The following is a 16,300-nucleotide window of genomic DNA, read 5'->3' as shown; positions in this document are numbered from 1 at the left end:
GACAAGATGGTATAGAGAACACTATGGAGAATTCAAAGGCATACAAGAAAGCCACACCAACCAAGTCCTGAACTACGAAAGCAACCACCCCAACACGAGTTGCATCAAGACAGTTTGAAAAGGGCCACAACACTGCAGCACACCAGAACTGCAAAAGAGGAAGAACACTTCTACAATATGTTCACCAAAAACAGATACCCCCACAAATCTCAACAGATGCTTAAGGGGAAAAAACAATGAGGACATGCCACAACCCAAAGGACTAGCCACTTTACCATACATCAAGAACATTTCTGAACTGACAGCCAGACTACTACAATCACTAGGACTCATAACAGCACACAAACCAACAGCCACACTCTAACAACTCACTAGGACAAAGGACCTCATACCCAGCATGAGCAAAACCAACACAGTATATAAATCCCATGCAAGGACTGCACAAAACACTACACAGGACAAACAAAGACTGCTAACAATCCACATCCATAAACACCAACTAGCCACAAAATGACACTACCAGCTATCCTTAGTGCCATACAGATGACAAGCAACAGGAGTTTGACTGGGACAACACTATTATAGGACAAGCCAAACAGAACAGTCGGAATTCCTAGAGGGATGGCACTCATCCACTGATTCAATCAACAAGGACACTGACCTGGACCCCAATACCAGCCACTGCAGTAGACAGCTGGAACTGATAACTGGAAGCAGCAGAGTCAAACCACTATGCTGCCGAAAATCACAGCACTTCACAGGAGGCTCCCAAGCACTGAGGATGTCACCTAGACAGGTCAAAACATCTGCAATACAAATTCCCAGCTCGGCAAACAGAACCACAACGAGCACCCTAGCTACAAATCTTTGCACCTTCTTTGAATAAAAGGGACTGTTTGTCTGTCGTGTTGCTTGTTGGGTTTATTACATACACTGTCTTGTGTATCCCTGCATCTAGCAGGCTTTACTGTGAGCTAGGAGGTTCCATAGCCATCCTGAAGCTGGAGGGTGCATAGGCTCACCTACCCACCTGAAGGTGGGTAAGGCTGTCCCAATGCCAGTCACTCCCAAGAGCCAGAAGGTGGGTAGGCCATTGTGTGCTGTCTGAAGGCCTAATCTGAATAAGCTGTCCTAGAGGTGATCAGAAGGTGTCAGAGCAGCTGAGCCAGGTGCAGGCAAAGATCTGGAAGGGTTGTGGGCTGTCCTACATGCTAGAGGTGGCCAGAAGGCCAGGTGGCATGTCAGGGTAGGGGAGAGTGAGATGGTACATAGCAGCAGACTGAGCCCCAGAAGGTGGGTAGGCTGGCCAGAGTGCTGTCACCACTGGACAGACTGAGCTAGAATGGGATGTGTAAGTACTTGTATTTTACACAGACCTACTCATATCCACAATCCATGAAGATGGGGATGTTTTTGTAGGCTCTGCTCTTAAGTGCACACCACCATTCATGATTGGATGTAGCAGGACTGTAGAGTTTTGATATGGTTGACTGGCTGTGGGAACACCTAGCTCTGTAATTGCTGTATTTCTGCAAATATTTTCCCCTTCCCTACAAAAGGGCACCAAAAGTCCAAGAAGGTGCAACTAGTGTTTTAATGGAAGGCCTTTGCCCTAGAAACAACAGTGGGAGTGTAGTTGCAAGTAATGGTAGTAATAATCCAACAGCAAAGTTATGCAGATACTAGAAATCTAAAGTGAAAACACCAAATTCTATCACTAAACCAGTCAGACAGCATATGTGGACAATGCAGGAGTTAGCACTGCCTCTCCATACCAGGGACCTGGGTCCAATTCCAGCTTTGGATGACTGAGTTTGTATGTTCTTGTTGTGTCTGTGTAGGTTTCCTTCCACAGTCTAAAGATGTGTAGGGTATATGGATTGGTCATGCTAAATTGCCCTGTAGTGTTCAGGACTGTAGAGGCTTGTGGGTTAACAATAGTAAATATGAGGTCACCAGGAAAGGGCAGGATGCTCCTCTGAGCATCAGTAAAACCCAATGGTCTGAATAGCCTCTGAAAATTTAAAAATTTTAATCCAGAACCTTTCATTACAATTATAACGTGATTTACAAAACAGCCTTATACCTGGGTCATGATTGTAGTTCTTAAGTTAAAGCCTTCACAGATTTGTGAAAATGATAATCTTCCTGTTTTCTCTCTTTGCATATCTAACAGTAGGTTAGAAAAAAAATGTGGTGGGAAAGATTTCACCTGGAAATTCCTTTTTTAATTTCCTCCAGTTTAATTGCTTCCTGTCTCAGGTGCAGAATTTCCCAACCATGTCAACCTGTCATAAGACAGCTGGATCATGTCAAAATACCAGATCAATGACTGACTTTTTTCAAATCATTCATCATAATTTACACACCCATCCAAGTTCACCTCTGTTCTGCCTAACAAAGATCCTCATCTGGGCCTCTGAGTACACACTTGAACCTGGTGTGGCCACCCACTCTTGCTCACTGTGCTGACCCCAACATCATACTAGGATTACAAGTTGTATACAATACCAGTATTTGAGTCAGTGGCTGCCACTGTCAGATCAAGTGACAGCACCTCCTCCTCTGTACTGTGTTGTAGCTCTTTCTCTCTCCTCCTTTGGGTTGCCATTGTTCCTGAAGGTAGAAAAAACAAAGTTGTTGTTGTGAAGAGTGGCATTGACCGTTTGAAAGAAAATGGTCTAATCAACAGCATCTCTCTCAACAGCCTTGAACAGAAAGGTGAGTTGGGAGCTGAGGAGCATATAATGTCCTCAGCAACGCTGGATGATTCTGTTGCAGCTAACCCATGAGCTGAGAGTCATCGCTGTAGCACTCGGGTACAAAAGATGGCTGAATTTTCTAACAACCAGTTTATTCCCTTCTAAAGGTGCACCACTTCTTGCTAAGAGCAGAGCAGAATGCCAAACATTACAGCACTCTTTAGATAATGTGCTTGCCATAACTAATAGTTGGAAGTATGTGGAAGCAGTGAAAGACTTCCAAATCCTGCAAGCTATACCTACACTAGCTAGACTGTAGCTGTTAGAAGGCAATTAGGGTTGCAGTACAAATGCTGGCTTTGCTAGCAACTCCAGCATACCATGAAACAATGAAAAGAAATGACAGCTCTTATCCACTAGACTCATGCTACTCATTGCAGCTTATCCACATTTACTAGCCACAGTCCTTGGTATCAGGCTGCATATTTAACATCCAGATATACTTTACACTCAGGTTTTTGTGTGGCTTACAGGATTTGTAAGTCTTTCACTGCTTCCACATACTTCCAGCTATTAGTTATGGCAAGCACATTATCTAAACAGTGTTGTAATGTTTGGCATTCTGCTCTGCTCTTAACAAGAGGTGGTGCACCTTTAGAAGGGAATAAACCACTTGTTAGGTACAAAAGTTGGGAAGGAAGATCCAAGATTTTGACCCACTAACTGTGAAGGAATGGTAATATAACTCCAAGTCAGGATGGTGCATGGCTTGTACAAGGGTCGCTAAGGTGATGTTCCTATGTAGCTACTGCCTTCTTCCTATTAAGTGGTATAGATCAAGACTTTGGAAATTGCTGCGAAAGGAGCATGGTGAGTTGCTGGAAGTGCATTCTGAATATGGCATATACGATTCTCTCTGTGCAACACTGCTGGAAGAAGCTAATGTTTAATGTAGTAGGTGGGGTGCCAATCAAGTGGGCTGCCTATCTTGGAGTCTTTGCAGCCACAATTTTAGAGATTTTCTAATCTGAATCAGGAGACTTGGATTTAGAAATACATAACACATCTGAAAAATCAAAGGTAGGGACATTATTGCTATACCACAAGAGTTAGATTTTTGGTGACTTGTAAACTCCAAATCACCAGTTTTGGTAACAAACTGATTACATGATTTTGAGGTAATGGAAACTGAAAGAACTCTGAATGCTGTCAACCAGAAACAAGAACCGAATTGATGGAAGAGCTCAGCAGGTCTGATAGCAGCTGAAGAGAAATCAAAGTTAATCTTTCTAGTCTGGTGACCCTTCCTCATCTAATGGAAATTCTGATCCAGCATCTTTTTGTCACTCTTCAATGGCATTATTTTCTACACTAACTTATTTTGCTTGCATTAATTTTTGTGCGATCCTGTCCCTGATTCAATACCAGCTTTCTTGATGAATGACTGCAGTATTGATTTCTTCCTCAACTGAAAATACTGGTACAAAGTAACCAATTTGACCTGTTCAGCATTTATTTAAACCACATCACTTATTTTAAAAAAAAATCCACATTGTCTGATCACCTTCCTTTTTGTAATTAATTGTGAAAATGTTTTGACTAATTTTACTATCCCTTAACTATTCCTTTTGTGCTTCTCTTTATCTTTTTTCCAAACACCAAAATCTGGGTTATTTTATGCATTTTTGGCTCTCTGAGCCTGTTCCATCAGTCAATAAGATGATCACTGATCTAATTATGGTCTCATCTCCATTTTCCTGTCTATACTGCAATAATCCTTTCTTAAAAGAGATTTCTTCTGAAAGGGTAACTCAACCTATCCAGTCAACTCAAGATCTTTGTTTCAATAAGATTACCTCTCATTCTTTGGAATTTAAAAGCAGAACCTGTTGAATCTTTCCTCAAACAAGGCCTTCATGTAGAAATGAATCAAGTTAACCTTCTCTGAACTGTTTCTAAAATAATATCTTTTCTCAAATGAGAAAATCCAGTTAATTAATTATCATTCATCCTAATATGTCCTAGAACAAACCAGATGGTAGTCATATTATTGTAAAAGCTATCCTAGAATATTTACCAGTCAAGAAATTAACTAGTATAGAACATAGAAAAATACAGCGCAGTACAGGCCCTTTAGCCCTTGATATTGCACTGATCCTGGCCCACTATCCTCCATATGTCTTTTAAATGCCCATAAAGAAGGAGAGTCCACCACTGCTCCTGGCAGGGCAGTCCATGACTCACAACTCGTTGAGTAAAGAATCTACCCCAGCATCTGTCCTATACCTACCACCCCTTTAATTTAAAGTTATGTTCCCTCGTATTAGCTGACTCCATACGTGGAAAAAGGTTCTCGTGGTCAACGCTATCTAAACCCCTAATCATCTTGTACACCTCTATCAAGTCACCCCTAAACCTTCTTTTCTCCAATGAAAACAGCCCCAAGTACCTCAGCCTTTCTTCATACGATCTTCCTACCATACCAGGCAACATCGTGGTAAACCTCTTCTGCAGCCGTTCCAGTGCCTCCACATCCTTCCTATAGTATGGCGACCAAAACTGCACACAATACTCCAGATGCGGCCGTGCCAGAGTCTTATACAACTGAAACATGACCTCAGGACTCCGGAACTCAATTCCTCTACCAACAAAAGCCAGTATGCCATATGCCTTCTTCACCGTACTATTTACCTGGGTGGCAACTTTCAGAGATCTGTGTACATGGACACCAAGATCCCTCTGCTCATCCACACTACCAAGTATCCGACCATTAGCCCAGTACCCCATCTTTTTGTTACTCATACCAAAGTGAATCACATCACACTTACCCACATCGAACTCCATTTGCCACCTTTCTGCCCAGCTCTGCAGCTTATCTATATCCCACTGTAACCTGACACATCCTTCCTCACTGTCAACAACTCCACCGACTTTCGTATCATCCGCAAACTTGCTCACCCAACCTTCTAGCCCTTCCCCCAGGTCATTTATAAAAATGACAATCAGCAATGGTCCCAAACCAGATCCTAGCGGAACACCGCTAGTAACTGCACTCCAAGATGAACTTTTACCATCAACTACTACCCTCTGTCTTCTTCCAGCCAGCCAATTCCTAAACCAAACCTCCAACTCACCCTCAATGCCATACCTCTGTATTTTTTGCAGTAGCTTACCATGGGGAACCTTATCAAACGCCTTACTAAAATCCATATACACCACATCTACCGCTTTACCCTTGTCCACCTCCTTCGTCACCTTCTCAAAGAATTCAATAAGGTTTGTGAGGCACGATCTGCTCTTCACAAAACCATGCTGACTATCCTTGATCACATTATTCCTATCCAGATGTTCATAAATCCTATCCCTTACAATTCTCTCTAAGACTTAGCCCACAACAGATGTGAGGCTCACCGGCCTATAGTTACTAGGGTTATCCATACTTCCCTTCTTGAACAAGGGAACCACGTTTGCTATCCTCCAGTCTTCTGGCACTATTCCTGTAGACAACGAGGACATAAAAATCAAGGCCAATGGCTCTGCAATCTCCTCCCTTGCTTCCCAGAGAATCCTAGGATAAATGCCATCAGGCTCAGGGGACTTATCTATTTTTACCCTTTCCAGAATTTCCAACACCTCTTCCTTACATACTTCAAAGCTGTCCATTCTAATTAATTGTGACTCAGTATTCACATCAGCAACAATGTCTTGTTCCTGAGTGAATACTGACGAAAAGTATTCATTCAGTGTCTCCCCAATCTCTTCAGCCTCCACATGCAACTTCCCACTGCTATCCTTGACTGGACCTATTCCTACCCTAGTCATTCTTTTATTCCTGACATACCTATAGAAAGCCTTTGGGTTTTCCCTAATCCTACCAACAAAGGACTTTTCATGTCCCCTCCTTGCTGCTCTTAGCTCTCTCTTCAAATCCTTCCTGGCTACCTTATAACTCTCAATCGCCTCATCTTTACACAGGCCCCACTCTTCCCTTTAACAAGGGATTCCAATTCCTTATTAAACCACGGCTCCCTCACACCATAAGACCATAAGACATAGGAGTGGAAGTAAGGCCATTCGGCCCATCGAGTCCACTCCGCCATTCAATCATGGCTGATGCGCATTTCAGCTCCACTTGCCAGCGTTCTCCCCGTAGCCCTTAATTCCTCTAGACAACAAGAACCTATCAATCTCGGCCTTGAAGACATTTAGCGTCCCGGCTTCCACTGCACTCCGTGGCAATGAATTCCACAGGCCCACCACTCTCTGGCTGAAGAAATGTCTCCGCATTTCCGTTCTGAAATGACCCCCTCTAATTCTAAGGCTGTGTCCACGGGTCCTAGTCTCCTCGCCTAACAGAAACAATTTTCTAGCATCCACCTTTTCAAAGCCATGTATTATTTTGTACGTCTCTATTAGATCTCCCCTTAATCTTCTAAACTCCAACGAATACAATCCCAGTATCCTCAGCCGTTCCTCATATGCTAGACCTGTCATTCCAGGGATCATCCGTGTGAATCTCCGCTGGACACGTTCCAGTGCCAGTATGTCCTTCCTGAGGTGTGGGGACCAAAACTGGACACAGTACTCCAAATGGGGCCTAACCAGAGCTTTATAAAGTCTTAGTAGTACATCTCTGCTTTTATATTCCAACCCTCTTGAGATAAGAGACAACATTGCATTCGCTTTCTTAATCACAGACTCAACCTGCATGTTTACCTTTAGAGAATCCTCGACTGGCACTCCCAGATCCCTTTGTGCTTTGGCTTTATTAAGTTTCTCACCATTTAGAAAGTAGTCCATTCCTATATTCTTTTTGCCAAAGTGCAAGACCTCGCACTTGCTCACGTTAAATTCCATCAGCCACTTCCTGGACCACACGACCCTTTCCTCCCTGCCTGACAGGTACATACTTATCAAGGACACTCAATAGTTGCTCCTTGAACAAGCTCCACATATCAATTGCGCCCTTGCCTTGAAGCCTACTTTTCCAAGTCACGCATCCTAAGTCGTGCCTCACCGCATCATAATTTCCCTGCCCCAGCTATAACTCTTACCCTGCAATGCACACTTATCCCTCTCCATCACTAGAGTATGTGGGCGGCACGGTGGCACAGTGGTTAGCACTGCTGCCTCACAGCGCCGGAGACCCGGGTTCAATTCCCGCCTCAGGTGACTGACTGGAGTTTGCATGTTCTCCCCGTGTCTGCGTGGGTTTCCTCACAAGTTAATGGAATTATCTTGAAGCAGACACTACAAGAATGAATATTTCTGTTACAAAAGTATGTTTGTCAATTAAAATCCCAGAAGCTATCACCACTACTCCAGAAGAATTTTGTACAGTTTGAAGAGACAAGAAAGCATGCTAATCATAAAGGTGCAAAGACTGGCTACCTAATATAGTTCACATTACAACCTTTTAAGGAGGTTACTTCAGTATTTGTTTATAAGTAATCTTATTACTATCTAAAATGATACATTAAGATTAATATATGATTAATCAGCAAAACAGTTAATGCTAATTTACTGCAATACCCCTGAGCTGTTTTTAACATTTTTATACTAGGTGACCTTGTATACAACATTTTGCTGCTTACATTGAAGAATTACAAATTTGTGCTTTTGATTGCCAGATGATTTGAAAAGGATTAATTAAGTTATTCAGGAATATTGTAATTGGAGATTGGTGGGTTAAGTATAAATTCAAAGAACAGCCACAAAAACAGACCCTTCAGCACATCAAGCCTGTGCCGACCCATGACACCTTTCTAAACTGAAGACAGTTTGTTTCTACCTGGTACTATTCCCTTCCTATTCATGTATCTGTCAATATACAATAACAACATTGAAGAAGTATCTGCTTCTGTTACCCTCTCTGACAGTACATTCTTGGCACATATCACCCTCTATTCAATCTGAACTTGCTCATGCAAGTGAGTTACATGAACCAAATTCGTATTTTATTCACAGGACTGGATTTAGATAAGCAGAATCATTGAATTTTATAATGCAGGAGGAGGTCATTTGGTCCATCATGGTTGTACCAGCTCCCAAAAGAGCTACTCCCATTCTCTAGCTCTATCTTGTAGCCCTTTGAATTCATCACTTTCAAATATAAATCCCACTTTCATTTGAAACATCCTACAGCATCAGGCTGCATCAGTTTCCCAGCGAGAAGTTTCTCCATTTCACTCCAAGCTCTCTTGCTGATCATCTTGGTAGAAACAGAATATCCTTCTTTACCCTATCAAAATTGTTCATAATTCTGAACACCTTAATAAAGTCACCTCAATCTTTTTCAACGATTTTGGAATCATTGTGCATCAATTACAAAAAGTATATAAATTCAACAGGAAATACAGTGGGCAAATGGAATATTGGTCCTATTTCAAAAGGATTGGTGGGACTATGAGGAGAAATTGAGTTGGTTGGGCCTGTACTCATTGGAGTTTAGAAAACAAGAGGTGATCTTATTGATCCATACAAGATTTGTAGTGGACTTGACAGGATAGGTGCAGAAAGTTTGTTTCCCTTTGTGGGAGGATTTAGGCCCAGAGAGCACAACCTCATACTAAGGGCTTGCACATGTAAGACTGACATGAAGAGAAATTTCATCTCGCAGAAGGAAGTGAATCTGTGGAATTTCTTTACTGCTGTAGAGGCTGTGTCATCAAGTATATTCAAGGCTGAGATTTTTATTTAGTAAGGGAATCCAGCGTTATGGGGAAAAGGCACAAAAGTGGATTTAAGGATTATCTGATCAGCCATGATATCATTGAATGGTGGAGCAGACTCGAAAGCTTGAAAGGCCTACTTCTGCTTCTGGAGTTGGTCACCTCCTAGCATATTAGCATTTGTTTTATTATGCCCTTAGGAATAAGATTGTAAACAAGTACTTCCACTGTTTGTAATTAAGTTTGCAGCCATTTATCTACCAAAATCATTCAGTCATACAGCACAGAAACAGACCCTTCAGTCTAACCAGTCCATACCAAACATAATCCCAAACTATGGATTGGAGGTGGTTTGAGATATGCGTAAGTGCAGAAACTGGGAAAAAGCAGAAAGAACTCCATTGTATCACCAGTGGACTAGCAACAACCTATGATCAGCTAAGGTGGTGGCTACTAAAAGTATTGCAAGTCAGAGCCAAGATAACCCTAAGTGAACTGGAAGAAACTTGAAAAGCTGTTAAAAGATTCAGATGCTGCAAAATGACAAAAACAAATTTCAACAGTCAGATTTCTCATCTGAATGTGTTTTGTTATAACATGCCACATTGTATTTACTTGATCGCAATATTTCACAAACCATTAAAATAGTCTTTGCTGGAGGCAATGAAGGTTTCCACAGACTGAACACATCTGGTCTGTCTGACAAGCATCTGAAATATCCAGATAAAACAATCAAATTATGAGTGAAGCTCAATTTTGGAATATATAGTTGAGGATTCTTGTCTTTCAGACAACAGCAAACAGAGACCATTGATCTATTCATAAATAGATGCAAAAAGATAAGGGGCATCATGGTGGGTTCACCGCAGCTAAGCTGGCTGACAGAATAATCGAGTTCACAATAGTACCTACCGCAATGAAGTGTTCAAGCAAGACATGTCCAATCAATTCAAAAGCTACACCATGGAAGAATACTGCAAAATAAACATAAACATGAAGCCATCCTAATAGATAGAGTTCAGAGGCTATATGTAATTTGTCTAGTAGTAACATAATAGCCAATACAGGCAACCCTGGTAAGCACAGCAGCAGCCTCATACATACATGCAAAAAATGCACAGCTTTTAAAATAATATGCAAGGTTTGCAACACAGGAAGACACTGAAAAGCCCAATGCTGAAAGCAAAGACCAGAACAAGTGGTTCAACATCATAAGAAGCCTCATCTAAAAGCCAGCCAGGTACAGCAATCCAAGTAACCAAGAGCACATACCAAACAACATCATCACAGGATCCATAAAATGTCTAGTTACCCCAGATATTACTGGAATGACCAGAACTTCAACATTTACAGTGTGCGGATAATCGGCACACCTGAACATCAAAGAACATATACATAAAGTAATAATGAACAGAAGCCTTTCCCACCAACCAGATTTTAAAAAAAAATTTAATCAAACCTACTGGAGGTGTGGTGATACACCATTGTGGCAGTTAGGACATGAACCTGGACCCTCTAATCCAGAGTCCACTACCACTGTGCCACAAAACCCGTAGCCGTCTAGATTACATGCACACAAATGAAGGATTGAGATAATTATATGCAAATCTTGATATTAGTGAAGGTGCAAACATCCTTTCACTTCAACCATTCAAGTTTCGCTACAAAAACTCACCCTGAACATCCCAAATACTTTACTTGGATACCACAGTTCCAGTGTTGTAGGCCTACCACAGCCTGAGATATAACTCTGGTTGCCAACCACAGCATCCACATCAAAATGATGAAGGCAACAGACGAAAAGGAACACCTTTGAAAACACTGTGCTTGCACTGGGGGCAGATCACCTAACTCAACAACAGAATATCAGCCAATTGGAGACATGACATTTTTGAACTGAACACCTATACCCATTTTGAATTTATAAGTAGTGCACTGTTAAGTCAATGCAGAATTGTTATTCAGCAACAAAACAGATACTAAATAAGAATAATACTAAAAATATGAATATTGAACAATCCATTTGTGGACTGAATAATTTTAATAATAATTCTGAGGATTTAGGACAGCAAAGGGACACCAAAAGGTTGATAGGGGAAAAAATACAACATGAGGTAAACTAGCCAGAAATACAAAAGCGCACTGTAAGAGATTTTGCAAAAGGAAACACATAGCTAAAGTGAATGTTCGTCACTTTGAAGCAGAGACAAGAAATTATCATGAGGACAATAATAAAGACACTGAACAAACATTTTGTGTCTGTTTTTGTAGGTGAAGTCATAATTTACAGATTAGAAATAGAGGGTAATTTATGGGCTGATGAAAGAGCAGGAATTAAGGTAATTGATATCAACAAAAAGGAAGTGCTAAAAACAAAACAAGGGACTAAAATCAGACAAATACCCAGGCTAATGGCCTAAAGCCCACAGTTCTAAAAGAGTAAGCTGGAGTGATAGCAGAAGTACATGATTTTCCAAAGTTCCACAGATTCTGGAAAAGTCTGAGCAGATTGGAAATTAACAAATGTATACCAGTAGCTCAAGAAAAGAGAAAGACAGGAAATAGAGAACAAGAAGCTGCACATCAGCAAAGTTCCAGAATATATTATTCAAGAAGTTTCATCAAGGCACTTAGGGAAACATACTATGATTAGAACAAGTCAACATGATTTTACAAATGGAAAATCATGTTTTAAAAATTTATCTTTCAAGATGTAACTAGTTAGGTAGATAAACTAATATATTTGGATTTCAAAGAAGTATTTGATAAGGCACCAAAACGTTATTACAAATGATAGAAGCTAATCGATTGAAGTTAAGTATTAGTATGGGTAGAGGATTGGTTAAGACAGTAAGCATGGAGCAGGAATAAGTGGGGCATTTTGGCAGACTGTAACTACTGGAGGACCACAAGCATCAGTGCTGGCCATCAGCTATTAACAATCTATATTAACGACTTTGACAAAGAGACAGAGCAAAGTATGTTGATGGGACAAAGCTAAGTGAGAATACAAACTATGAGAACAACACAAACAGGCTGTAAGGATATGCAAATAGATTAGGTATATCAGAAACAAGGTACGAGATGGAGCATAATGTGGGGATTGCAAGATTATTTGCTTTACTTTTAAGAATTAAAAAGCAGAATACTTTTTTAAAAGGCTTGAAATTTGTAATAACAAAGTGCAGGAGAAACTCAGCAGGAGAGAGAAACAGAAGTAGTGTTTTGAGTGCAAAGCAACACTTCTTTGGAAATTCTTAACTGTTGATGTTGAGAGAGACATGGGTGTACTTATACAAGGAACACAAAAAGTTAACTAAAAGGTACAGTGAACAGTTAGCAGAGCGCATGGCATGTAGTTCTTAACTGCCAGAATTGGAATTAAGGAGATCTTGCTTTAAATGTGTGCAGCTTTAGTGAGACCTCAACTGGAATACTGTGTGCAATTTCAGGCTCCAGATTTATGGAAGGATATGCTTCTAATGGGGAGGTACAGTGAACTGGAGAAGTCCCTAGGACAATATCAACCTAAAATGAGACTTTGAGTAAATGGAGTCTGTATTCTCTACAATTTAGAAGAATAAGATGATCTCATTGAAACATTCAAGATTGTGAAGGGGCATGATAGGATAGATACTGAAATACCTCTCCTAGCTGGGAAATGTATAGTAACAGTTTCAGGCTAAGGGATTTATAACCGAGGTGAGGAGAAACATCCTCATTTAAGAGGGTGTGAATCTTAGGAATTCTCTGTTGAAAGTTGTGGATGCAAATTATTCAACAGATGTTTGGTTTCTTAGGTCACCACTGGACATGGAGAAAGTAAAGTTGAAGCCCAAAAGCAGACATGATCATATCGAATTACAAAGCAGGCTAGCTAGTTGTATGGTTTTCTCCTTCTTCTATTTGTTTTTGTGACTGCTATCTACATCATTCAGTTTCCTTAGATGCTAACATATATTCAATGTTTTCTTGATTTTACTCATTATGCTCCTTGTTAGCTCATGCTAATGTCATTTTTTCCAGTTAATCATCTCCTGTTTTCCATGTAAGCACTTCACAAATTATACCATTTTTGTGGTATATGTGTACATTTTCCTCTCTCCCATCCCCTTTTGCTTTCTGGTTTAAATGTCTTAATAGCCTTTAGTTTTGGCAAATGATCTTCCTGAAATGTTAACTCTCCTGTTCTCCCCACAAATAATATGTGACATAGAGTCATAAACTCATACAGCATGGAATCAGATCCTTCAATCCAACCAGTCCATGCTGACCATGTTCCCAAACTAAATTAGTTCAGATGCCTGTGCTTAGCCGCATCTCTCCAAATCTTTCCTATTCATGAAATTATTCAAATGTCTTTTAAATATTGTAAGTGTACCTGCATCCGCTTTTTCTGAGAATTCATTCCACACATAAACCACTGTGTAAAAAAGTTGTCCATGTTCTTTTTTGAATCTTTGTCCTCTTAGCTTAAAAGTATGCCCCAGTTTTGAAGTCCCCACCCTAGAGTAAAGGCAGTTGTCAATCACCTTATCTATGCCCCTCATGATTTTATAAACCTCAATTAGGTCACCCCTCAATCTCCTATGCCCCATTGACATCAATTTCTAATTTCATTTTTAAAAGCACAAGCTTTTGGATCATTTCACTTTTCAATTCAAGCAGTTGGGCCCTATTGAATAGCTAAACTGTGGCATTAATATTTTCCTTCAATTGTGTATGGCTGTGATTAATTATGCTTTTTTTTGGTAAATGCTGCCATCTGTTGTTGAGACAAGTGACAGAACATACCCAGAAAGAGAATAAAACAGACCACACATTTAGGTACACTATTATACATTATATAAGCTCCTGAATATATCATGAGGGGATGGTATTTCATTATCAGAAAGGAAAGTCATGGTACTGTCTGATTATATTTTCTATAAATGAATTGATGTGTACTTCAATAGTTTAGTCACTTACTGTCTGTTAATTTATATCCTTCAATATTGAACCTTCTCCACCTTTATTCATTCTGAACAACAATGCATTTTTATTCAAAAATGCTCTCAAGATTTAATGTCTTCTCATCTGCAGGAACCACATTTTCCCTTATTATTCCTTCTTCTAATATGGAATTCTTAAATGATACTTCCACAGTACCAAAGTTCATCTATTTTAGTAGTATACCTAGTCAATTTTAGAAAGAGATTTTATATAAGTTCAGTAGGGAAAAGCCTGGTAAATATCTACAAGCTAGAAAACCACATGTCAAAAAAATTAGAACTCACAACATAATTTGTGTTTCTTGGATCAAGTCAGAATAAAAGGGTTACAGGCATAAAACAGCAGGTGAGCTTATTTAACTAAGAACTGGAGATATGACTGATATTATTTCAGTAAAAGATCCGTTATTCGTGTGGTTTCAAATACTTAATGAAAGCTTTGTAATTATGAGGTAATTAATTGGCACTACTACCTGGGAGCAGGCTGTATGTGCAATATTGTCATGGAGATGTGCGGAGCTCAGTGAAACTCTTTGTTTTTAGTTTATCTTTGTCAATCCAATGAGTGCACAACCAGCATTCAAGTCCTGTTGATACTTGGAAAAGCATCTAAGAGGTGTGACAGCTTATGTAACTTTTGGTTCCTTGAAGGTTGCAAGATCAAGCCAGATCTATGCCCAAAGTGGTATTTGGAAAAGCAGTTAAAAGATTGTGTCAGCTTTAGGCCTCATGTAACTTCTGTTTACTGGGAAGTTGTGAGAAAAAGCCAGATATATGCCTAAAGTAGACTTGAGTCAAAGAGTCATAGAGATGTACAGCATGGAAACAGACCCTTCGGTCCAATCCTTCCATGCCAACCAGATATCCCAACCCAATCTAGTCCCACCTGCCAGCACCTGGCACATATCCCTCCAAACCCTTCCTATTCACATACCCATCCAAATTACTCTTAAATGTTGCAATTGTACCAGCCTCCACCACATCCTCTGGCAGCTCATTCCATACACGTACCACCCTCTGCGTGAAAATGTTGCTCCTTAGGTCTCTTTTATATCTTTCCCCTCGCACCCTAAACCGATGCCCTCTAGTTCTGGACTCCCCGACCCCAGGGAAAAGACCTTGTCTATTTATCCATTCCATGCCCCTCATACGTTTGTAAACCTCTATAAGGTCACCCCTCAGCCTCCGATGCTCCAGGGAAAATAGCCCCAGCCTGTTCAGCCTCTCCCTATAGCTCAGATCCTCGAACCCTGGCAACATCCTTGTAAATCTTTTCTGAACCCTTTTAAGTTTCACAACATCTTTCCGATAGGAAGGAGACCAGAATTGCACGCAATATTCCAACAGTGGTCTAACCAATGTCCTGTACAGCTGCAACATGACCTCCCAACTCCTGTACTCAATACTCTGACCCATAAAGGAAAGCATACCAAACGCCTTCTTCACTATCCGATCTGCCTGTGACTCCACTTTCAAGGAACAATGAACCTGCACTCCACGATCTCTTTGTTCAGCAACACTCCCTAGGACCTTACCATTAAGTGTATAAGTCCTGCTAAGATTTGCTTTCCCAAAATGCAGCACCTCGCATCTACCTGAATTAAACGCCATCTGCCACTTCTCAGCCCATTGGCCCATTTGGTCCAGATCCTGTTGTAATCTGAGGTAACCCTCTTCGCTGTCCACTACACCTCCAATTTTGCTGTCATCTGCAAACTTACTAACTTATGGTACAAAAAGTAGAGGCCCAGCATCGATCCTTGTGGCACTCCACTGGTCACAGGCCTCCAGTCTGAAAAACAATCCTCCACCACCACTCTGTCTTCTACCTTTGAGTCAGTTCTGTATCCAAATAACTAGTTCTCCCTGTGTTCCATGAGATCTAACCTTGCTAATCAGTTTCCCATGAGGAACCTTGTCGAACGCCTTACTGAAG

General features: G+C 40.6%; 1 protein-coding gene across 3 annotated transcripts in view; it reads right to left on the bottom strand.

The window, feature by feature from the left end:
- The window catches only part of LOC140477461 (uncharacterized), a 158,846-nt gene that overhangs the window by 36,502 nt on the left and 106,044 nt on the right, over positions 1-16,300 (bottom strand). For 2 of the 3 annotated variants that reach the window (XM_072571394.1, XM_072571396.1), the window contains 3 exons: positions 10,286-10,347; positions 10,011-10,083; positions 2,512-2,616 (listed from right to left, as the gene is read on the bottom strand). In XM_072571394.1, the coding sequence (XP_072427495.1) occupies positions 2,512-2,616; positions 10,011-10,083; positions 10,286-10,347 (240 nt within the window). The remainder of the gene's footprint in view (positions 1-2,511; positions 2,617-10,010; positions 10,084-10,285; positions 10,348-16,300) is intronic. The other variant, XM_072571395.1, reaches the window with a different exon arrangement.

This window comes from Chiloscyllium punctatum, chromosome 5, assembly GCF_047496795.1.
Source record: "Chiloscyllium punctatum isolate Juve2018m chromosome 5, sChiPun1.3, whole genome shotgun sequence".
In the NCBI taxonomy this organism is placed as follows: Eukaryota; Metazoa; Chordata; class Chondrichthyes; order Orectolobiformes; family Hemiscylliidae; genus Chiloscyllium; species Chiloscyllium punctatum.
This window is presented reverse-complemented; position numbering and strand designations above follow the sequence as displayed.